Source organism: Labeo rohita, chromosome 14 (genome assembly GCF_022985175.1).
Source record: "Labeo rohita strain BAU-BD-2019 chromosome 14, IGBB_LRoh.1.0, whole genome shotgun sequence".
Lineage (NCBI taxonomy): Eukaryota > Metazoa > Chordata > Actinopteri > Cypriniformes > Cyprinidae > Labeo > Labeo rohita.
Genome location: NC_066882.1, coordinates 8127914 through 8152351, shown reverse-complemented (window position 1 = coordinate 8152351; position 24438 = coordinate 8127914). Strand labels below are relative to the sequence as shown.

General features: G+C 34.1%; 1 protein-coding gene across 2 annotated transcripts; it reads right to left on the bottom strand.

The window, feature by feature from the left end:
- Positions 1-1351: 1351 nt before the first annotated feature.
- fhl1a (four and a half LIM domains 1a) lies at positions 1352-22995 on the bottom strand. 2 transcript variants are annotated; one of them, XM_051128029.1, is made up of 6 exons: positions 22886-22995; positions 6958-7139; positions 6707-6884; positions 6444-6613; positions 4676-4862; positions 1352-1648 (listed from the first exon to the last, which is right to left on the bottom strand). In XM_051128029.1, the coding sequence occupies exons 1-6, from the start codon at positions 22977-22979 to the stop codon at positions 1494-1496; spliced, it is 966 nt and encodes a 321-aa protein (XP_050983986.1). In that variant the 5' UTR covers positions 22980-22995; the 3' UTR covers positions 1352-1493. The 2 variants fall into 2 exon arrangements, with proteins under 2 accessions (XP_050983986.1, XP_050983987.1); XM_051128030.1 differs by lacking the exon at positions 22886-22995 and adding an exon at positions 16292-16456.
- Positions 22996-24438: the final 1443 nt, after the last annotated feature.

Sequence of the window (24438 nt, the reverse complement as noted above, 5' to 3'; positions counted from 1 at the left end):
CTATGCTTTTGGTGGGAATAAGAACTAGTTTGCAGGTTAGTGTGTACACTAACAGACCAGATTTAACTAACTACACAGCACCAGAATGCTTTTATGTTTGAGTGACGCAAGTTGGGAAAAAGAAAGTAGACTGAGGGTGTAAGCGAAGTCAAAAGGGCTTTTTGATTATGAAGCTGCTTTGAGGTTGAATAGGAATGTTTGCAGAGTGCACTAAGTGTGAGGATTTGGCATTGGACCATTGAGACTGATTGTTCTCCATATGCTTGAAGAGTTTAGTTGGCTTCGTGTACTGTAGTTGTAAAATGTTGAGGCCGTTTCTACCAGGCCACAAAGCTTAGAGAAACTGTTGAAAACCAATACATTTTTTATTTGTATCATTCCATCCACGTTTAGAAATACTGTAGATCCCTCAATACTTAATGTTATTTTATATGCATACACTTTTGTGATTTTTATCTTTTGTTGTATAATAGTCACTTTCCAGATTGCTTTGACTCAGGCTCTTAGACTCCAGTGGAAAATTGTTTGCAGAGGTTAAAAGTTACATGGGTTTGAGATCATTATGATTCCCTCAGTTTTGGCCTTTTATATTCATAACACTGCATTTCTGAAATCGCTTCAGGTTGTGGTGTAGCTGCTGCGGGCCCGAGCATTGAAGCACGTGTGTGTGTATGTGTTGTGTTTGCTTTCGTAATACACTAGCACAGCCACTTTCAGACGAGTTTGCGCCAACGCAGATGTTGTTTCCGCTAACGGGAGCTTTAGAGCCCTTTGCGCTTTATACGTCAGAACTAAAACTTGTTTAAAGTCGAGTACTCAAAACAGGGGTAGAATAGGACGGTGCCTTAGATGCAGAATGGGCTATTTTATGTTCATATATTAATACGTTAACGTCACGTGAGCTTACCTCGGCCATGACAATCACTTTCCTCGACCAGGGTTTAATGAATAGGATCTGCTTTTGTTAAGAGTGGTTTCTTGTCTTGAAATAGCCCTGACCGCAAATTATATTTGTAAATATATCTAAAGTGTACTGGGAAAATATAAATTGTTAAAATAAAGTTTTGGAAGATAAAAGAAACGCTTGGAGTCATTTGTTTCATGCACAATTTTGTTTGTCATTGCATAGACATTTTAGAGGAATTATCCAGAAACATTTTTCCCACAAAGCAGAGAGTTTACTGAAATAATGCATTTTGCAATGCATTCCTATTGTAACATCACACAGATTAACTGAAGGTTAAAATGCATTGTTAGGTTTAAATCCAGCAATTGCGTTTATGATCGCAGTAACATGTTTTGCATAAGAAAAGCCCTTCATATAGCACTCATTTTGAGAACTTGATAAAACTCTCAATCCTCCAGTGATTTATTAATGCAAACACTCTCACTGGTTTCTCTTTACTTGAACACTCAAAGCATTGCTAGATTGATACATCTTCGACTAATTCTTAATTGCTCGATAATCAGCCGTATCGCATCCCATCAGGCCTTCACAGCTTTTTGGCGCAATCAGGGCAGTAGATGTCATCTCCGTTGATGACAAAACGCTTGTGGGCCATGGAGAGGGAGCATTTTTTGCAATTAAAGCAGTATTCATGCCAGGTTTTGTCCTCGTAGTTCACCACGTTGGTCCCTCTGCCAAATCCTAGAACAAAGACAACAGGAGTAAATATAGATATTTTTATTATCAATGCAGTTATTAGTGATTCTTTTTATTCTTTTAATCAGGGTTCAGATATTGCACTTTTCAGCACTACTTTTTAGGTTTTCAAGGACTAAAATCAGATCTCACTTATCAAAAAATATCATTACCTTTCAAATTCTAACAAACTAATAAAACAAAATGGTACAAATAAAGTGCACCACATGCAAAGCATGCAATGACTATGGCAACTTTAATATTTGAAAGGATACTATACAGTTATCACTTTCCTTATTCAGACTTTTTTTCATTAATATGTGATTGATCTGAAGCATTATAAGCAATATCATTCACTTGGAAAATTATTAGGGGTGTGACAATATACTTAGCTCACAAGATTAGACAAAATTAAAAAAAAAAAAAAAAAAATTTCAATGAATATTTCTCTTTTAATCACAAAGCAAAACAATGCAGTTGTATTTGGACTTGCAGTAGTTTTAACTAGTTAACTAACAATTATTTTGGTAATCAATTACCAATTGAGTAATCAGATATTTTTAGTAATAAAAGGAGACTAAAGCTTTAGTATGACTATATTTATATATAAACTAATGATGAGGCAATAATTAGTTCAAATAAAGTATCACAACCAAGTAATTGCATGGCTTTTTAAAAAAAACATGGTTAAAATACATAATGTAATATGCCTCAAAAGTATTCAAATCTCAGAGACTGCAGTACTTAGCAAATACAAGTTTTTCTGAAGATCCAGGATTTTATCAAAATTGCATCTACAGCAGTTTACTTCAATATATAAAGTAATATTTTTGAGTTCTAGGACGTTTCTAAATAGCAGCTGTCAAAATTATTTAACCCCTCTTCAACATTGCTGTTTTTAAGTCATTTGTATGGCAGAGAACAAAATTGTCTTAAAACACATTTAAGCCTTTAGAAACTCATTAAAAAACAGAATTATCTTGGGCTGTTACACATACAGTTGCAACCAAAATTATTCAACATCTAAGAGACTGCAGAACTTTACAAATACAAGCTTTTCGGAAGATTCAGGACTTTACAAAAATTGCATCTGTAACCGTTTATGGGCATATTAAAAGTAGTAATGTCTAGTGTATGTCTAGTAATATATAGTGTAATATTTTGGAGTTCTAGGATTTTTAAATAACAGCTACGTCACAATTATTCAACCCTATTCAGCACTGCTGTTTTTAAGTCAGTTGTATGGTAGGGAACAAAATTGTCTTAAAAGACAATTAAGCCTTTAGAAACTCATTAAAAAAACAATTACAGTTGCCATCAAAATTATTCAACCCCTCAGAGAAAGCAGAACTTTACAAATACAAGCTTTTCTGAAGATTCAGGACTTCACAAAAATCTAATAGTTTACTGGCATATTAAGAGAGATAATGTTACAGGATATTTTAATAACACACACAATGTCATAATTATTCAACCCCATTGCAGTTTTTAAGTAACTTATTTGTATAGTAGGGAACAAAATTGTGTTAATTAATTTATTAAAATTAAAACAAAAAGTTATACAGTTAAACTATTAAAAACAGAATTAGCTGTTACACATACATACATACATACATACATACATACATTTAGCCCAAGCATGTGCTGAAGTTGAGTAGCAAATATGGCAAAGTCAACAGAGCTCTCAAAAGCTATAAAGAAACACATTTTATTATATTAGAAAGTCTAAGGCTACAGGAAGACTTCCAAGACACTTAAAGTTCTTTGAGACACAGCTGGCAGGCTTATTCCTTAGTTTGAAATGTGTTGTACCACAAAACCTTTGGGAGTGTTGAACAAAAAAAAAGCACAATATCATAACATTTTTAATCAGAACAACTAAGGAAAAACCTACAATGTACAGCCAAACACTTGTAAGATGACCTGACGAAAGGAGGAAAAACATTTCAATGCAAAGTATCAGAAGAAGAACACAAGACAAGTATGGCCTTCATGTTGAGGCATCTTGCTGAATACCACTCCTGATCAAAAAGAACATAAAAGGTTGACTTGAATATGCAAAAATGTATTTGAATAGACCTGCGCAGATCTGAAACAATGTTTTATGGACTGGTGTGACCAAACTGGAACGTTTGGATCCAAGGATCAGCGGTATGTCTGGTGCAAAAAAGGCAAAGCTTATAAGCAGAAGAACACCATCTCCATCGTCAAACATGGAGGTGGGCCAGTCCTGTTACTGTTGCAGGAAGTAGAAATCATGACTGTATGAAAGTATCAGGCCATTTTGGTAAGAACTGTGATGCCTTTGGTGCAAAGGCTGAAGCTGATGATCAATGGACTTTCCTGCAGGACATCCTTCCCAAAGTAAACATCCAAATCTACTTATGCTTGGTTCAAGGATCAGTCATAGAATGTTCTTGAGTGGCCTGTTCAGTCTCCAGATTTAATTCTTACTGAAAATATTTGGTTACATTTGAAGAAAGTAGTGGCAATGTGAAAACCAAAGATAATCAATGATCAAAGCTTTTTCCAAGTAAGAAATGGGCCAAGATTGTAGTAGAGAAGTGAAAGAAGTTTCTAAGCATTCTGCACCTGCACCAAATTTTACTTTTGGTGGTCAAGTAATTCGTTTTTTTTTTTTTATTCATCAACATTCTCAGAATCACTCAAATGTGTATTAATAAACTTTCTTCAACAGTTTACTGATGCCTTTGTTGAATGGTTTTCATAAAATTTTGTTCTTCGCAGCAAAATGTCTTGCAGGTCAAGGGGGTTGAATAATTTTGATTGCAACTGTATACTGCTTTTTAAAAATTCAAGTTCTTTTCAAGTACCTTTTCATAAATGTCTGTATAAATGTTTTCAAAGGTTTTCAAGGACCTACATTTTAAAGAGTCAAATTCAAGCACTTGAAGCACCTTGTACAAACCCTGTTTAATGTTGTGTAGTTAGAAGTGTTATAAGTTTTCTGTAATTGTGGGGAAAAAGAATGATAGGTTAATACTGTGACAGATGCATGTTTGCAGATTATACCTGTAATGGGATTTTGACATCCAGAGCACTTCTTGGCCACATCAGCCTTATAGCAATTCACGCAGTAGAACTGATCTTCATGGGCCGTAAAACGAGCTCCAGCCAGAGGTTTTTTGCATGTGTTACACACAAAGCACTCAGAGTGCCAGGGCTGATCCTGATAAGTGATTCCACCGCTGGTAATGGCCTATTATTAGGACAGATTAAACAAAAGTACAGGGGGTTCAGAACATGCCTGATAAGAACAGTTAGTTTGGGTTAGCTTGGAATGGCTGAGCACTGTTCCAAGAATAATTAAACTCCAATACTGCCTAACAAAGGCAAAAGACCTTAACTGAGTTGAAACAGAAAAATGACTTTTAGATGTTTTAGCAAAGAAAACTATCTATATTTTAAAAATTGAGCTCAAACTTAATTTTTACCCTTATTTTGAAATTAATAAACTACATTTAAAAAAATATATATATTCAAATAGAAAACAGTTATTTTAAATAGTAAAAAAAAAAAATACTGTTTTTGTTGCACTTTGGATCAAATAAATGCAGGCTTGGTGAGCAGAAGAGACTTCTTTAAAAAAAACAAACAAAAAAAAACAACATTAAAAATCTTACTGTTCAAAAACTAGTGTAGTGTTTTCTAAAAATACATACTATTGTCCTATAAAAATAACAAGCAGCATTTAATAATCATGATATATATTTATGTATTTTAATAGAATTGTTAATTAAAATGCACGTCAAAAGTTTGGAAACATTACAATTATTAATGATTATGAAATAAATCTCTTCTCACCAAGGCAGCATTTATTTGATCAAAAATAGTAATAAATAAATAAAAACAGTAAAAACAAGTTAAAATAGCAATATTGTGAAATATTATTATAAATAGAAAAGACAGTTTTCCATTTTAATATTATAAATTTATTCCTGTGTTGCAAAGCAGAACTTTTTGCATCATTACTCCAGTTTTCAGTGTCACATCTTTCAAAAATTATTGAAATCAAACAATTTGATTTGATGCTCAATAAACATTTCTGATTATTATCAATGTGGAAAACAGTGTTGCTGCTTCATATTTTGTGATTCATTTTATTTTTAAGGATTCTTTGATAAATAGAAAGTTCAACGCACAGCATTTATTTCCATTCATCAAAACGTTTTATTAAGATCATTAAAGCATTTATTAAATAGACATCTTTGGTAACATTTCAAATGTCTTCAGTCACGTTTCATCACTTTAATGTATGATGAATAAAATTATTAATTTCTCTCTATTTTTTTTTTTTAATCTTACCACAAATTGTGTGTGGTATCGTTTCCACAAAAATGTTAAGCAGCAAAATTTGTTTTTAACATTTTTAATAATACATAAAAGTAAATGCTGAGCAGCAAATCAGTATATTGGAATGATTTCTTAAGGATCATGTGTCACTGAAAATTCTCTTTGTAAACAACAGATTTATAAACCTTTTTTAATTACTGATCTGCATGATTGACATTGTTCATGATTTTAGGCCATAACCAGAATTCTGGATTAATCAGAAGAATCACATCCCTGAGCCTTGATAAGCATAGGAGACATTTCAATAATATTTCAATTTCAAATTAAAACTAAATTTCAATATTAGTTCATTTCAAAATTATGTAATTATGACCATTTGACTCTACATTATGCCTGAACTTTAATAACCACAAACACTCAGTTCAGGTTACATTTCTGTTCCATCAATAAATTCTTTTGACATTACAATCTTCTAATGTTAACTGACCTCTTTGCAGCGGACGCAGTGCTTGGCGAACTTCTTCTCATTGCAGGCAGTGCAGTACATTTCATCACCCTTGGTCAGGAAGCTCTGGGAGCGGATTGGCTGCTTGCACTCAAAGCAGATGAAACACTCCTCATGCCAGACTTTATGCTTGTACTCCACATTCTTAGATCCTACAGAGAAACCAAAACTTTGCTGTTACTTACAACACTTACAACACAGAGATTTCATGTCAAAAATAGGTGTTGTGACACCTGCACACGCACCTGGCGTAATCACTTTGTAGCAGCCCTGGCAGCGAGGCGATCCGTCACGGTCTCCACACTTCCCACACATGATCTTGCCATCATCCTTGGCGGCAAAAGACTCATTGGCCAGGGGCTTGTAGCACTTGGCACAGCGGAAACAGCTCTCATGCCAGTGGCGGTTCTTATGGGTCAGCTCCTGGATAGAAAGCACTGTGAGTACACACAATGTAAAATGCCTTTTAAAAGGATTTATTTCATTTGCCGCCCACCTTAGCATCAGCACCAATAGGCTTGCGACACTCAGCGCAAGTGTTGGCGCAGAGCTTGTCGAAGCAGCGCACGCACACAGGCTTCTCGTCCTTCTTGACGTACTTCTTGCCCTGCAGGTTGTCTCTGCAGTAGAAGCAGTCGAAACGCTCAGTCATGGTGGAGCTCAGATAGCTGCGGGGGGCTGCAGGCACAAAACAAAGACAAAGCATAGAAATGATTGACAAACCATACACCTTTTTCACATTTCCAGGTGTCTCAGCAGCGGGAGTCGAGTAAAATCCAAGAGCAGTGAATGGTAGAGTACCACAAATATATTTTTTACATTCCCATTTGCTAAAATGGCAAAAGAAAAACTCCACAATAGTGTGACTGATAACGGCAGTCAGAAGAGAGAACGATGTAAAATCTGCATCTGCATTAGAAACACACTCGCATTAGCATTAACCAGTATTTTTGTAATTTAATGCAAAGGCAACATAATACGAAGTATAGTGTGATAAATGTACATACATTTAAAAAAATCTAAATATAAAAAGCTTTCGAGGATTTACGATGCTGATGAACATTGAAATGCATCACCACAGTCTTGAGAAAAGGGTCCTTTAGTTTATAATGTGTTAAATCAGATAAGAATTGTCAAAACAGGACAATAGATGTAATGGCTCTGCAAGCAAAACCGAAGGACAAGAGGTAAGATAGGATAAGACGACTTTTCATCTGAACAGTTTGAACAATTTGGTGGTTAATCGATCATTTATCCACCCAAAAAAAGAATAAAATGAAATGTATTTTAAAACACATAAAAAATATATTTACTAAAATGTTCTCATAAATATATTTACATAATGTTGTAAACAATGTTATAAAAAAAAAAAAAAAGTATAATGTTGTAAAAAATGTATTTACATTAATATATAACATATAACATTTATATTTATAAAAAAATGACCAAAATATATTTTAAACATATGAAGGGAAAAACTTATATATATATATATATATTTTTTTTTTTGTTATTTATTTTTCTTGCCCTCCATATATTTAAAATATTTTTAAAATCAAAGAAAATACATTCAAATACATTTTTTCTACAACAGGTGTAAATATAACGTGATAAATAACAAATAAATAAATACAAAAATAACACTAAATAAAAGAAAGTTTAAAAAAAAATATATATATATATATATATATATATATATACACACACACACACAATATTACAATAAACTGAACATTTAAAAAAACAAACAAACAGAAAAAAAAAACAAAAAACAAACTTATAATCATTACAAATTCAGCTTCGATCTTCAGCAAGCTACTTCATTTACATTTGTATGTAGCCTAAATGTAGACTACTGTAAAATTGGAAATGTATGTTTATGCCCCAGAAATACATTTTACTGAAGGATGAAACTAAATATATTTTCAACTTGAGAAATATATGCTTCTCCGTTTATAACATATTTAGCAAATATTTAAAATATATTATGGTAAGAAAAAAAAAAAGATGTATGTGTCCAATTCATAGTCTTTTGCTATTATAATCTGCATATATTTTATATAATTATATCTAAAAGTGATTCTTGTGATATCTAGTCTTGGACAAATTAAACTACTGAGAATGAATAGCGTGCTTCAAGAAAGTTTATCTAAGTTTATAAGAACCAATTTAAATATTTTTTGCATATTACTGTTTTTTTTTTTATTTGAAAACTATGTAAAATGTAATCATTTATTTATCATTTACATTATGTATTATATATTTTTTATTTATTTACATATTTTGTACTAATATTCTTCTGTGGTATTCAATTCTATCAAGAACAGATCATCTTTTGTACTCTGACTGGTAGTCGCCACACCGCTTAGCTGTTTATATGCAAACATATTCTTATTATTTTTGTAGTCAACAATTTCGTGAGAAGCTGTCTTTGACACCATCCGTCACCCACCGAGCGATGCCTCACTATTGATCTGTCACTGTCAGTGCGAGAATATAAAGCAGCGTCTCGCTATGGTAAGAGTGCTTCAGGTGAGAGATGAGTAAGTGAGAGCGTCCCCCCCACCTGACGCCGTGGGTCATTCCCATAGATATGGTGTGGAGGGACAGCACTCACCACCCAACCCTATTCACTGCTATTCAAGACAGCAAACCCACGAGAAGTGACTACAGAGGCCAATCCATCACCCACTGACGGGCTTCATTGAGTTGTCTAAATAGTGAAGCTGCGATGCAAAGACCACCAAGTCTAATAATCAGTTGTATCCATGGCTGCGTCCGAAAGCCTAGTCAGCTGACTTGTTGCCTCGCTGCCTTATCAGGCAGTGACTTCGAAGGCTGCGAAGGCAACTCTAGAAACAGTTTCGGACGGACTTCAAAGGCAGCAGAATGTGACGCTGTTGCTAGGTTACCTAACGGTTAAGTTATAGATTTTGTAGAAAAATCATATCTTATATGATTTATACAGCTATATGTAAATGCTTTAATAATACATAAAGACCTCAGTGTCATTACCCACCGAAGGTCTGTGCGTCAGAGAAGACGACTGAGAATGGCAGCTACTTTTTGCTTAAATAAATAAAAACATTGATGCAAGTAATATTGCAGAACAGGTCATTGTTATTAGTGGCTGTTTCGTTATTAACTACCCATTTGAACCCTTTAACATTTTATTAAATACGGTTATTACAAACAATATTATTTATTATGCTTTTTACACTATTACGATTCATAAAGGATATCATGGTCAAGATATCTTTATTTATAGAGCCTGTATGACGCACACGCACAGGATTGTGGGAAATCGAAGGCAGCGAAGGATACATCTATGCTGCCTTCAAAATTCCATCAGAACAAGGTACCTCCGGAGACAGGAAGTGAAGCAGAATTAGAATTCGGACGTGCCTTGATGCCTTCCTGCCTTAGAATGCTGCCACTTTAGAGCTTTCGGACGCAGCCCATATTTTAGTTTACACAAATCCATATTTTATTTTATTTTAGTTGTTTTAAATTCATATTTTTTTTATTTTTAGATCATTATTGTATTTCATTCTTTATCATAAATATTGTATTATTATTATTATTACTACACAACCTTAAAATGCATGTCTAGGCTGTTTTAATTGGCATAATGTTATCTTAAAATGTGTCGTTTTTTTTTTGTATCAAGATGCCCACCAGGCAAATTTTTTTTTTTAAGGCACGTTTATAAAAGATAATTTAATGTCCTAATTGAGGTATGACCTAAACCTTGTCTGTAAAGGCCTAAATTACTACTACTACTGTTGTTGTTGTTGTTTGCAGTTTTTCCACTCACCACAGGACAGGAGCCGTTGGCCTTCTTCCAACAAACCCGCGAGAAAGTAAATATAGAGGCCCATCGGTCACTCACAGCGTTGAATGCGATTAACTCACCAAAAAGCCACGAATCCGTGAGTTGTGGGCAGTTATACTCGCCCGCGGTACTTGTATGGCGGTGCATGGCTTTCGGTACTCAGAGTAGCAGCCATGTCGCTAATCGTTGAGTCGTGCGTCTTTCTTCTCTTTTTCATAATCATCGTGTTCACCCCTACTCGAAGAGGAGATTCTCGCAGTAAAACGCGGTCACACTGCATTTCCTTTCCGTTAACTTCCATTCAGAAACGCCAGCTCTTGCAAAAAGTTTGGCGCTCTTTCACTGTGTTCCCAAGAGTGGTGAACTCTGACGCGCAAACTCACATCACGTGAACCGGGCAACCAACAGCAAATCGATACCTCACAGCTTGACCTCTTAGCTGAATTACATTTTGAAAAAATATTTCTCTCCCTTTAGAGCTCTGTTTTACTATATAAGATTGCTTTGATATTTTGTGTATCTGGATTTACTTAATAAAAAAAATAAAAAAATTGAAAAAATACATTTAAAAATGCAGCGGGAAAACTACAAGATTATATGTTTTTACATTTTAGATGTATTACTATTTGTTATGTGTTAAATTTAAGATTTTAAAAATATGCTACAGAGCGTGGCGTCATATCACGACCGTTGGCGTCCGAAGAAATTATGCACGTCAAAAATCGCATTAATACGGTGACCGGGAGGGGACACCTTCGGTTCACTTAAGTTTGTCGTGGCCACGTCATATCACCTCGTGGGAACGTCATATTATGTCGAGGCCACGAGATCATTTTGTCGAGGTGGCCACGAGATGCTATGATGAGGGAACAACATCCATTTCTCGTGACCATGTCTTATTACGTTGAGGAAACCACGTGCGCTTCTCGTGGCCACGAGTTTAATGCGTAAACAAACCTGCGTGACCATAGTAACGCGGGATTATCAGAGATAGATTTATTACCATTTTATTTTGAATTAAGGAATTATTATATTAATTATTATAGAAATTAATACAATATTAAATTATAATATTATGCGATGCTGTCTACGCGAATGTTGTCTGTGCGCGATGTAGACAGCATTCAAAAGAAGTTGATCATTAATAAATATTACATAAAGTATATCAAATAGTCCTACAAACATTTCATGCATCCCAGTCTTGTAAGTCCAGTTTAAAGGTTGAATTTGACATATATTCTATGTTATTTCGTCTAATTAATAAACTAGCCTATATATTGACGTAGTTTCATTTGTAAATCATTTATCGTCACACACAGGCATAAATACAATCAAAACTTCTGTCAAAACTTTATTGGCATAACTGTTCACAGTATTTGCAAAATATAGCAAATACTAGCATATAGAGCCTACAGAACGTTAGGCAAAGCGATACACAATAAATATAAAAATATAGCCACTTATAAGTCACTTATAATTTATTATTAGCCTATTAGGCTATTATTATTTTAATAACTGGTTAAGGCTATATTTTGTTAACGCCTGATATAGCATATTCAAATTTTTACTGTATCATTTACATTCAAAACTTTAAGAGATAGAAATTAAGGTAAAAAAAAATAACGAATACAAAGGAATGATACAAATATTACAGAAAAAAAGAGGATCAGTTAATGGACTTACAAGACTGTGGGATGCATGAAATGTTTGTAGGACTATTTGATATACTTTATGTAATATTTTTTTAAGATCAACTTCTTTTGAATGCTGTCTACATCGCGCACAGACAACATTCGCGTAGACAGCATCGCATAATATTATCATTTAATATTGTATTAATTTCTATAATAATTAATATAATAATTCCTTAATTCAAAATAAAATGGTAATAAATCTATCTCTGATAATCCCGCGTTACTATGGTCACGCAGGTTTGTTTACGCATTAAACTCGTGGCCACGAGAAGCGCACGTGGTTTCCTCAACATAATAAGACGTAGCCACGACACAAGGATGTCGTTACCTCGACAAAATGATCTCGTGGCCACGACATAATATGACGTTCCCACGAGTTGATATGACGTGGCCAAGACAAACTTAAGTAAACCGAAGGTGTCCTCTCCCGGTCACCGTACATTTAAAATGCAAAAACATACAATCTTATCCACTTTCCTGCTTATTTAAATTTATGTTATTTTAATTCAGCTACGAGGTCGTGCTGTAATATATCGATTTGTTGGTTAAAGCGAGATAGTATAGATACTGGGCATGCGCACATCAATTATAGCGTAATTTATAAAACGTCTGTTTGAAACGAACCTTTTCGAAGCTTCGAATCAATTGAATCAATTGCTTCGCAAAATGATTCACTGTTTCGAAGCGCTCGAATCACCACACGCCGGTGACGCCTGCTGGTCAGAAGTGTGTAAATGCAACAGAAACTAAACGCAAAGACTAAAGCATGCATAAAAACAGCTTTTAAAACTCTATTGCAAGCGTTCTAATGAAAGGATAATACACTAAAAGGAATAAAAATAAAGTACTATTAAATATGAAGTGTCTGTATAATATGATAGCCCCTTTAAAATGACATAAAACTGACCAGATATCATTTGTGATGTCTTTCACTCCATTCCACACCTACTTTATTCAGATGATCAAATCTGTGGTGAGAACTGACCTATACTAGAACAGAATATCGGAGCACATTCATCATTTTGTTCTACAGCACTGATCAAGGAAACTGCATGAGTCTATTTCTATTCAGTTCTACGAACTGTCTAACACTGTTGTGAGTAGCCTGATTGATTCATTATAATACATCAAGTCACCACAAGAGGCCAGTATAACGCAAAAACAAGTATCTGTAAGCCAAAAGGACTGATTTGTCTGGGAGGGATTCTTAAAGGCTTTTAAATGAATCTAAGGAATTTCCTGTTTCGATTACAGATTATTATGTTTTCTAAATACTCTTGAAATAATTAAAATGACACTTGGTCAGCTACTCGTCTACTAAGCCATAAAAGTGTAACTTAGCATAGATCAGCACATATTAGTGATTAAACCACTGTCCCTTTGGGTTTAAAGATATTTTTGGGATGTTAAATGTTTTGTCTTCATGTCTGCATCTGTTGTAAACACAGCCTAGCAACCGCATGCCAAACAACTTAGGAAAGCCTGCTTGAAAAGACAGAGGCCAAATCACCCCACAGATATGCCCACTAACACTTCGTCTCCGATAGTGCCAGAGCTGCATTTTCTGGCCGTTGATAAGTGAAGCTGTATTTTTAGAGTACGGACTCATTCTTCCCACTGAGACTTATCTCTGTCAACATCCTATTGTTAGCTCTTAAGTAAATATGGTCATCATGGGTACATTCATTAAAATCTACTTATTTAATCAAAACAACAACATGATTCTTGAGCGAAACGGCTCAGGACTACACTGTAGAAGTTACAATGCGGCAGCAAAGTTTCCTTACTGAATTGACGGTATTTATCTGGTTCTTTCTTCATTAGGATCCATTATTTAGTATTATCAAAACAACATTAGGCCATAAGAAGTGTTTCTGAAAATGAATTCACTGCAGCATCAAGAGAAAGGCCTGTTTGTCTTGTCTTGTTTTGTTTACATTCTAACATTTTATTCCAGCATTCCCAAAAATGTTGATTTACACAGATATTAGTGAATAATATTCTTAATACTTAACATAATATTGCCAGAGAGAAGATAATCTTAGTGAAACTTCCAACGCAACTGGATTTGTGGTGAAAAAAAAATCCAGAACCAAATACACTACCAGTCAAAAGTTTTTGAACAGTAAGATTTTTAATGTTTTTAAAGAAGTCTCTTCTACTCACCAATCCTGCATTTAGTTGATCCACAGCAAAAACAGTAAAATTTAGATTTTTTTTTTACTATTTAAAATAACTGTTTTCTATTTTAATATAATTCAAAATGTAATTTATTCCTGTGATTTCAAAGCTGAATTTTTAGCATCATTACTCCATTCATGATCCTTCAGAAATCATTCTAATATTCTGATTTGCTGCTCAAAAAACATTTATTATTATTATAATGTTGAAAAAGCTGAGTAGATTTTTTCAGGTTTCTTTGATGAATAGAACTTTCAGAAGAAAAGCATTTATCTGACATAGAAATCTTTTGTAACATTATAAATGTCTTTATCATCACTTTTGATCAATTTAAAGCATCCTTGCTAAATGAAAGTATTAATTTCTATAATTCCATGTGATAATAAAAATAATAATAAATGTTTCAAATCAGCATATTAGAATGATTTCTGAAGGATCATGTGACTGGAGTAATGATGCTGAAAATTTAGCTTTGATCACAGGAATAAATTACATTTTAAAATATATTCAAATAGAAAACAGCTATTTTAAATAGTAAAATTCTCAATATTACTGTTTTTGCTGTACTTTGGATCAAATAAATGCAGGCTAGGTTGAGCAGAAGAGACTTAAAAAAAACACAACAAAAAAAAAACATTAAATATATAAATATAAAACCTTTTGACTGGTTATGTTTGTCTAGATTCAGTAAGTCTATTTAGTAATGTCCATTTCCTGAATTCTCTCCAATGATTTCACACGTATCCAAGCATTAGTGTTGTGGCTTCTGTGAACTGAAATATCTTTGTGACCTGAGCAGTATGCTCAATCCCTAAGCCTTTTGGGATGTCGTCCATCAGCTGTTCATTTTTAGCTAGCTCTGTCAGAGTCAGTTATCAAATGGACCACTTTGTCCCAAAGCGAAGAGCAAATGCTGCTTGAAAGGTCAACGCAAGATCAGATTCAGCTGTGCAAAGAACAGTAACCGAAGAGAGCATATCCACATTAAAGCAAACACTGACTGATGTACCTATATTTGATATCTTGACCCTAGACTAAAGTGGTCTAGATGAAAACCACATTCAGCTACGGAGAAGTACACAGCTGATACCTGAGCTCACCATCACTATGACACAGATAAAGAAATATTTGCCTGTCTAATACATTGGGTTATACTGTGCTAGCTAGTATTATCTGATACTGATATTGCACAGGCCTTCAAATAAGATTAATACTGATCTATAATGAAAATATGTGACCATGGACCACAAAACCAGTCATAAACTGCATGGGAATATTTGTAGCAATAGCCAACAAAACACTGTATGGGTAAAAATTATTGATTTTTCTTTTATGCCAAAATCATTGGGATATTAAGATCATGTTCTATAAAGATATTTTGTAAATTTCCTACTATAAATATATCAAAACGTAATTTTTGATTAGTAATATGCATCGCTAAGAACTTCATTTGGACAGTTTTAAAGGTGATTTTCTCAATATTTAGAGTTTTTTTGCAACCTCAGATTCCTGACAAACCATGCATCAATGGAAAGCTTATTTATTCAGCTTTCCATTGATGTATAAATCTTAATTTAAAAAAATTGACCCTTATGACTGGTTTTGTGATCCAGGGTCACATATAAAACAGCCTTTACTGAAATCCCCTCCAAAAATCATGCAAAACCAATGCCAACATTGTCATAGACAAATCACGTGTTGACATACAGCAACCAAATCACAACACAACATATGCACTACCATTCAAAAGTTTGGGGTTGGTAAGATTTGGGAACTTATTTATACTCACCAAATCTGCTTTTATTTGACCAAAATGCATTAAAAACAGCAATACTGTGAAGTAATATTACACCATTTTAAAATGTAATTTATTCCTGAGATACAAAGCTGCATTTCAGCGTCATTCTCCAGTCTTCAGTGTCACATGATCCTTCAGAAGCTATTCTAATAAGCTGATTTGTTGCTCAAGCAACATTTCTTATTATTATCAACGTTAAAACCAAACCAAACTTTTGAGTAGTAGTGCAAGCTTAGCCATAAACCATATCCAGCAAAAGAAGTGCCATTGAATAATCCGTAGGCTGATCCACCAAAAGCTTTTCATCACTGTACATCTTTACCTGAGTGTTTGTAGAAACTCATGTCTGCTTTCAGGAAAGCCTTGAAGAAAATGAAATAGATAGGAGGATGGATGGAGAGAACCAAACAGCCAAAGAGTTACAAGGGAACTCCAAACTTCTGTTTGGGTTTTTTGTCATATATACAACCCCAGCTGGCCCTTAAAACCAACACCCTGCCCCTAGTTGGCCACCACACCCATGACCTGTCCTACCAAATCCAAACCCAACAATCCCAACCAAAGCATCAGCTGCCCTCTCCATGTTAGGCTATGCTGGAAAAGCAAAGTGATGAAGGGGAGGGCGTCAGAGAGAGGGAATTGAATTCATCTGAATTCCTTGCTTGTGACCTCAGAGAGCCAAATAAAGGATTTTTCACAGTCTTTCATTGGGATCTGGTGGATCTGAGAGCCTGGAGGTTTTGTGCTTGCTCTGTAATGGATTAGTAATGGGCCACTGCATTCTCAGCCTTTATGAGTTCACCTAGAACTACTTTGTTTATCAGTGCTTATATTGTGGAGTAAACTTTCTATTGCTTTTGGCTTGTGTGTTTAAACAATAGTTGCAATAAAACTGGGAAACGGGGAAGTGTAGAGTTTCATTAAAATATTCATTGCTCAGGGGGTTTTTGGAGGACACTATCACACACATAAGTGTGACCGACGGTGCCTTTGGTACTCAATCTGAACTGGACTTTTGACTATTTAAGCTAAGCCATCTCATTTCTCAGCTTATTTCAAGATTGTAGCTTGCTCATTGTGATGTATCAAGAAAACTATGCTTTGTTTGGACCCAGACAAGATTCCTGTAGTTACTTATAAATACAGTATGTATGACATTATCCAAAAACATACTAATAATTACAGATAATTTATTTCGCAGTTGAGAAAAGGCTACAAGAACAAAATGATTTCCATGAAAGGACTGAAGCCATCTGAACTCATCCTCAAACATCTCATTTGAAAGAAATAAACACTGTAAGTCTTCTAGACGCATCATCCACACAAAACTAGTGTGTATTTTTACCACTGGAACACATAACAGCCTTTATGCACTCCCAGTCAAAAATTGTAAATGTTTTTTAAAGAAGTCTCTCCTGTGCACCAAGCCTACATTTATTTGATTCAAAGTACAGCAAAAAGTTTGAAATATTTTTACTATTTAAAATAACTGTTGTCTGTTATAATATATTTTAAAATGTAATTTATTCCTGATTTCAAAGCTGAATTTTTAGCATCATTACTCCAATCAGACGATCCTACAGAAATCATTCTAATATTCTGACTGGCTGCTCAAAACACATTTATTTTTATTATTATGTTGAAAACAGCAGAGCACATTTTTTATTTTTAGGTTTCTTTGATAAACAGAAAGTTCAGAACAGCATTTATCCGAAATATAAATCTTTTGTAACATATCTTTATCGTCACTTTTGATCAATTTAAAGCTAAATAAAAGCATTAATTTCTATAATTTCTTAAAAACAAAAATAAATAAATAAAATTATGCTGACTCCAAGCTTTTGAATGGTATAGTGTATAATGTTACAAAAGCTTTTTATTTCAGATGAATATTATTTCGGATCCCTCTAGTTATCGAAGAATTGTGAAAAAAAAGTACTCAACTGTTTTAAATATTAATAATAATAATAGTAATAATAATAATTGTTTCTTGACCACCAAATCAGCATATTAGAATGATTTCAGTTATTTTAAATAGTAAAAATATTACTGCTGTTGCTGTACTTTGGTTAAAATAAATGCAGGCTTGGTGAGCAGAAGAGAGCTTTTTTTTCAGCTTCATAAAAAAACATTAAAAATCTTACTGTTCAAAAACTTTTGACTGGTAGTGTACTTCAACTTACAATATATTCGAAACGTAGCAAGTCTTGAGAAAAGTGACTCTCATCATTTGTTTGTAGATGCCACTTGGTTTCATATTTTATGTTATACTATGTGACTTTTCAGAACCTCTTTATGTATGATGGTGTTAGAGAAAATGTGTTTTTGTGTGTCGGGATGAAATTTTAAGGAAATGACTCATTGGTGGCCAGTGTTGAGCCAGTGTGGACAATGGAAATAGGTCCACCTGTCCTCTACTAAAGTCCTGCCTCGTGGGAGGCCTGAAATAGCAATCTGGCATCATGCACTAAAACAACCCCCTCTCATCTCTTATCTAAACACTGCTACAGAGCAAATCACAGCTGACAGCCTGCAGACTGTTGGCCTACGACCTGAAGAATCAACTTATGAAGTGGATGAGTCAACAAAAGAGCAAGTGACCCCAGAATGGATCAGTGTTGATGTGAAGGGAAACATTTGCTGTAGACTATGGATATGATGCATTCATTGAAGAATGTGAGGTAACAAGGACTGAATAGGAGTTATGGGGCAGTTTGGAAAACAACAGCTCTATTATGGCTCATAAAAGTAAATGGACCAGTTCTTCTAAACATGTAAACAATTAAGTTTATCTCTCGCCAGAGATCTTGCGCATTACCAGTGTTACTTGGATTCTGGCCTCTATTAAATCTATTCCATTAGGAATTAAAAGTAACCAAAATAGGAATGTGTCTTAAAAGCCTCTCGGTTACAATAATAAATCCAGGTAATTTATCACAATACTATTCACAGAATAGTGACTCATCTGATGCCCGTCCAGAGCACACACAGTTGGGGAACATGACAACATGTGTGCGGTCAGCAATGTGAAGGTCAGCATGCCAGTGTTTTCCATTTCATTGACCAAGAACAAGTACTTATTAAAGATCACTGGAACATTTTCAAATAAACATTTATCAGAACCTCTTTTTATATGTAAATATATGTCATTTTGAGCCAGTTTAACTTTAGAGTCCAAATTGCTTTTGGTGACCGACAAGTTGAAGCCAAAACCCTGTTTCAGGTCACATCCACACGTTTATGGAGAAAATAACCACTTGTGCCATAGTGCCATAACAGGCGATTGTACTGAGAATGTAGAAATCAGATACAGATTTCCACATTCATGGCTATGTGGTGAAACACAGTCAAACCACTTTACCCTTTGACCATGGTAATTGAACATGAAATTTTTTGATGAACAAAAAATAAAGAAGAAGAAAAAAAGAATTTGAAAAACATTTGTTTTTAAAAAATGGATCAATAAAATGAACCTTGATACATCAAGCTTTTATGGTAAGATGAAATTCTGTTTGCAATGTAAGTCATTGAGATATTTAAAGCAGATTGCTTACATAAAATGCATGTACTACCAGTCACAAGTTTTTGAACAGTAAGATTTTTTAAATGTTTTTTAAAGAATTTTCTTCTGCTCACCAAGCCTGCATTTATTTGATCCAAAATACAGCAAAAACAGTAAAAATGTAGAAGTATTTTTACTATTTAAAATAACTGCTTTCTATTTGAATACATTTTAAAATGTAATTTATTCCTGTGATTTCAAAGCTAAATTTTTAACATCATTACTCCAGTCACAAGATCCTTCAGAAATCATTCTAATATGCTGATTTGCTGTTCAAGAAACATTTATTATTATTATTCAATATTTAACAACTGAGTAGATTTGTTTCAGGATTCTTTGATGAATAGAAAAATACAAAGATCAGCATTTATCTGAAATAAAAAGATTTTGTAACATTATACACAATACTATTCAAAAGCTTGGAGTCAGCGTATATAGTAGCATATATAGTGACATTTATAATGTTACAAAAAATTCTATTTCAGATAAATGCTTTTCTTCATCAGAGAAACTTGAAAAAATCCACTCAGCTGTTTTCAAGGTTTTTTTTTTTTTTTTGAGCACCAAATCAGAATATTTGAATGATTTCTGAAGTATCATGTGACTGGATTAATGATGCCAAAAATTCAGCTTTGAAACCACAGGAATAAATTACGTTTTAAAATATATTCAAATAGAAAACAGTTATTTTTAATAGTAAAAATATTTCTAAGTGTTACTGTTTTTGCTGTACTTTGGATCTACATTCTTTAAAAAATATTAAAAATCATAAAAAGTCCAAAAATCTTTTGACTGGTAATGTATATGTATATATATCAGTTGTCATTTTATATCTCCCAATAACATGTCTTAGTAAGATTATATTTAATTCTTAGTTTTTCAGTCACAGTTTTATAGTTTTTTTTTATTGTGTGACAAAACATACGAAAATGATGTGCAGATAGACTTAGGTTGCTTCAATCCAGTAAATGTGCCTCTTGAAATATCACTAACAGTATTAAAGTCTGTGTGAAGCAATATTAAATATGTGTTCTGAAGTTTGTCACACCACAGAAATGTGTCATTAAAAAAACGGTAAGTAAATAAATTAATTATCAAAATTTTGAAAAAATAAGCAGTATTCTATGATCTCAAACGTTGGGGGCGTGTCCGTTGTCGGCGCCAAAACCAAACCACGCCCACTCGCGGAAAAGCTGCCGCCTCTCTCAACTGTCAAATACTGCTGCAACCTGAATGAATGCTCCCTCTAGCCACTTAATTGGATTTACACAGCCATACAACAGGTAATATATGCATTTACTTGACAAAGGCATAGCTAGCTAGCAAACCGTAGGCTGTAGTAACTATGATAATGACAGTAACTCGTATTACAATGCTCAGTGCGTCATCAAGAAAATCCTGAACACAAAAATCATGAAGAACTGTTTAACGGTCTGACTCCACAATTCAGTAACTACAATGTAGTTACTACATTGTTTACAGTCTTTGTAACGTGTTTTCAGCAAAACATTTCTAACACTAATGTGTTTAGAAAAAATTCTCTGAACTTTACACAGACTTTAATGTTATTCTAGCATTTAAAAATCATTATGATATGATCCACCTTATTTTTCCCATAAGAATGAGTGCAGCCATTTGTAAATTTTTTGTGTCTGGCTTCCGGTCTCATCCACTTCCAGGTATATTTAGCTGCACAAAAAGCTCCTTTTGCTGCTTGATATTGCAAACTTGTGTGTCTTATTATTTTAATGCATTGTCTTAATTATGAACACACTGATTTGTAGTGCAAACTGTTTTACCGTTTACTGCACTTCGATATTCTTCTCGTTATTTCACTATAGCGGATTATGAACCGGACGTCTAACACATTACCAGAAAACAGCTTACTTCCGCACTGAAAAATAAGGTGGATAGCAGGGGTGCCCAAACTCGGTGTCCTGCAGAGTTAAGCTCAACCCCAGTTAGATACACCTGAACCAGCTAATCAAGCTCTTACTAGGCATGCTAGAAACTTTAAGGCAGGCGAGTTGAGGCAAGTTTGAGCTAAACTCTGCAAGACATCGGCCCTCCAGGACCAAGTTTGGACACCCCCGTTTTATAGGGTTTACATATGTTTACACACTTGCTTGAAATGTGTCTCCAGTCACAACTGGTGAAAGAGGAGAGCAGGGAGATGTGGCGCCCCCAGCGGACAGAATGAGGTCGCACAGTCTCCAATGCATCACATTTCCTAATTAGGACCTTCAAAGCAAATGTTGTGTTTTAGACATATACACGCCACCTAGTGGATTACAGCAGATGTGTTGAGTCTGACACTGTTGAGCTGAAGTGTTTCAGTAACTGATTCTATGGTATGTGAGATCCAAAAAGTATTTTGTCCTTATAAGGCAGGATTATTTCTACTAACACAAACATTCAGCAAAGGTACTTAACTTCTGATGCTTTCAGGTTAAAAAGCCATGTGAAAAAAAGTTGTAATGTCCATGCAGTGGATAAGATTACACAGGATGTGAGTCAGATGGAAATGAGAAATGCTTCCTAAGGAAAAACTACCACAGTGTCCTTAAAAAAATAATTAATCAATTAAATAAAAAACTAAAATAATAATAATAATAAAAAATCCTGAAGTCAGATATAAACAGTTTTTAAGTCAAGTTTTTAATTTGGAACCATTTTAATACAAATAAGAATCCTTTAAGGATATAATGATCTCCTGCTGGATAAACTGAAATTCTGAACAAAATGAAAATAAAATAAAAATAAAATAATATAATATAACAATAAATATTAATTTATACATTTATGTTAATTCATTAACGTATAAAACAATTTGGTCTATTCCGCAGGATCTTTTGTCACTTTTGTAAAGGAGTTTGATCCCCAAAAAACTTGAAACACTTCACATAAGACAAACTGCATTAAATGTCTCATCGTTTCCCAAATTCAATGTTTTTACAGTATAAAAGTAAACTTCTATAGGCGTGGCTCAGAAAAAAATGACCTCAGAGAGCATAGGACGATGCTTAACTTCAGCATTTGTTTGGATATAAGTCGTCATCCTTTGCACTCATGAACTCAATCACATAACAAAATGACAAAAAAAAATTGATTAATACAGTTATAATTTGTGTAAACTCACCATGAACACCACAATTTGCACCAGAAATGCTACATATTCTAAAGTTTGTTAAGTCCACTTATATATTTCAAGAGAAAAATATTTTGCTATACATGGGGAATTTAGTCTTTAGACATTTCATACAATCACTTACTATATTACGAATAAATACATATATTTTTATTAACGAATTTCACAGAAAAACATATATATGCATCTGTCTACCACAGACTTACCAGTAAGTACTGAGCAGTGTGAGTCGCAGCTGTCTGCAGTGATGATGAGAGACGGTCTCCTCCTCGTCTGCAGGATCACTGGGCTTAAAAGCATCCACAAGGGGGAGTGTAAAAAAAAAAAAAAAAATCAGGATATGATCCAAATACTTGGAGTTCATATCAACAATGACATCAGACTGGAATTCACTCTTTGTGCTTAACCAACTGTGAATAAAAGCCTACAGAGAAAGCAGATATTTAAGTGAGCTGACAAATGACCATTAGTATGTTTAGCGATCTGTTCAGAATAAATATGAACATGTTTATACTCGTTCATAATGATGTAGCACAGATTTTTTAATGCATCATTTCAGATGCTTGTAGTAGAACACATTTCCTACACGCTTACTGAAAAGAGAAAACACAGACCACTAAGATGATTTCATAACTTTCATGACTCAGAGTTAATTGATGATTCCATGAAGAATCTTTAACATCTATGGAAGCGTTTCATTCCACAAAAGGTTCTATATCAAGGAAAAAGGTTGTTTAGAATTTTAGAATGTTCTTTACACTAAGAGCTGTTGATTGAAATGTTTTGGGGAACTAAAAATGGTTCAGTGTAAGACCCTGAACACTTGTGTGACACTTGTGTGATATATACAGTGTTGTGGAACAGAGCACTACTGAGTGCACAAATATCATCACCTTTAAACAACCTCCAGCTTGTCATTAGTTCTTGGAGAGCCTCCAAATGGTTAAAGACATCAGTGACATGGAGAACAAAAGCTATGAAGGGCCTGGCAGCAAATCTATGCTTATTTATTTATATCCTGGCATCTGTGACTGGGCCAAACAATTCTTTTCTGCCTAATAATAATATTTTGTATAGTAATTATTGATATGAAGACAGGTGGCTAGTTGTCACAAGGGCTGGATCTCAGTAAGACTGAGTCAGAAGTTCAGCTGCATACATTTTTGTTAACCTTATCTTCGAAACAAGCACATTTTTATAATAGCTGTTGAGTGTAAAAAAAAACAAACAATAAAACTACATTGAGATACATTCAGAGTCAAGGACATGATTACATGATTTTAAAGGCTGAATTGTGTACTCAGGACAAGAATTATAATATAGACATTAATTGTTGTTTAAAGGGATAGTTCAACCAAAAATTTAAATTCTGTCCTTAATTAGTCACCCTCATGTCGTTCCAAGCCCGTGAGACCTTCGTTCATCTTTGGAACACAAATTAAGATATTTTTGATGAAATCTAAAAGCTTTCTGACCCTGCATAGACAGCAACAGAACTGACACGTTCAAGGCCCAGAAAGGTAGTAAGGACATTGTTAAAATAGTTCATGTGACATCAGTGGTTCGACTGTCATTTTATGAAACTACAACAATACTTATTGTGCGCAAAATAAAAAAAGTGACTTAAGTTGTGTTGCTGTCTATGCAGGGCCAGAAAGCTTTTAGATTTCATCAAAAATATCTTAATTTGTGTTCCAAAGATGAACGAAGGTCTCACGGGCTTGGAACGACATGAGGGTGACTAATTAAGGACAGAATT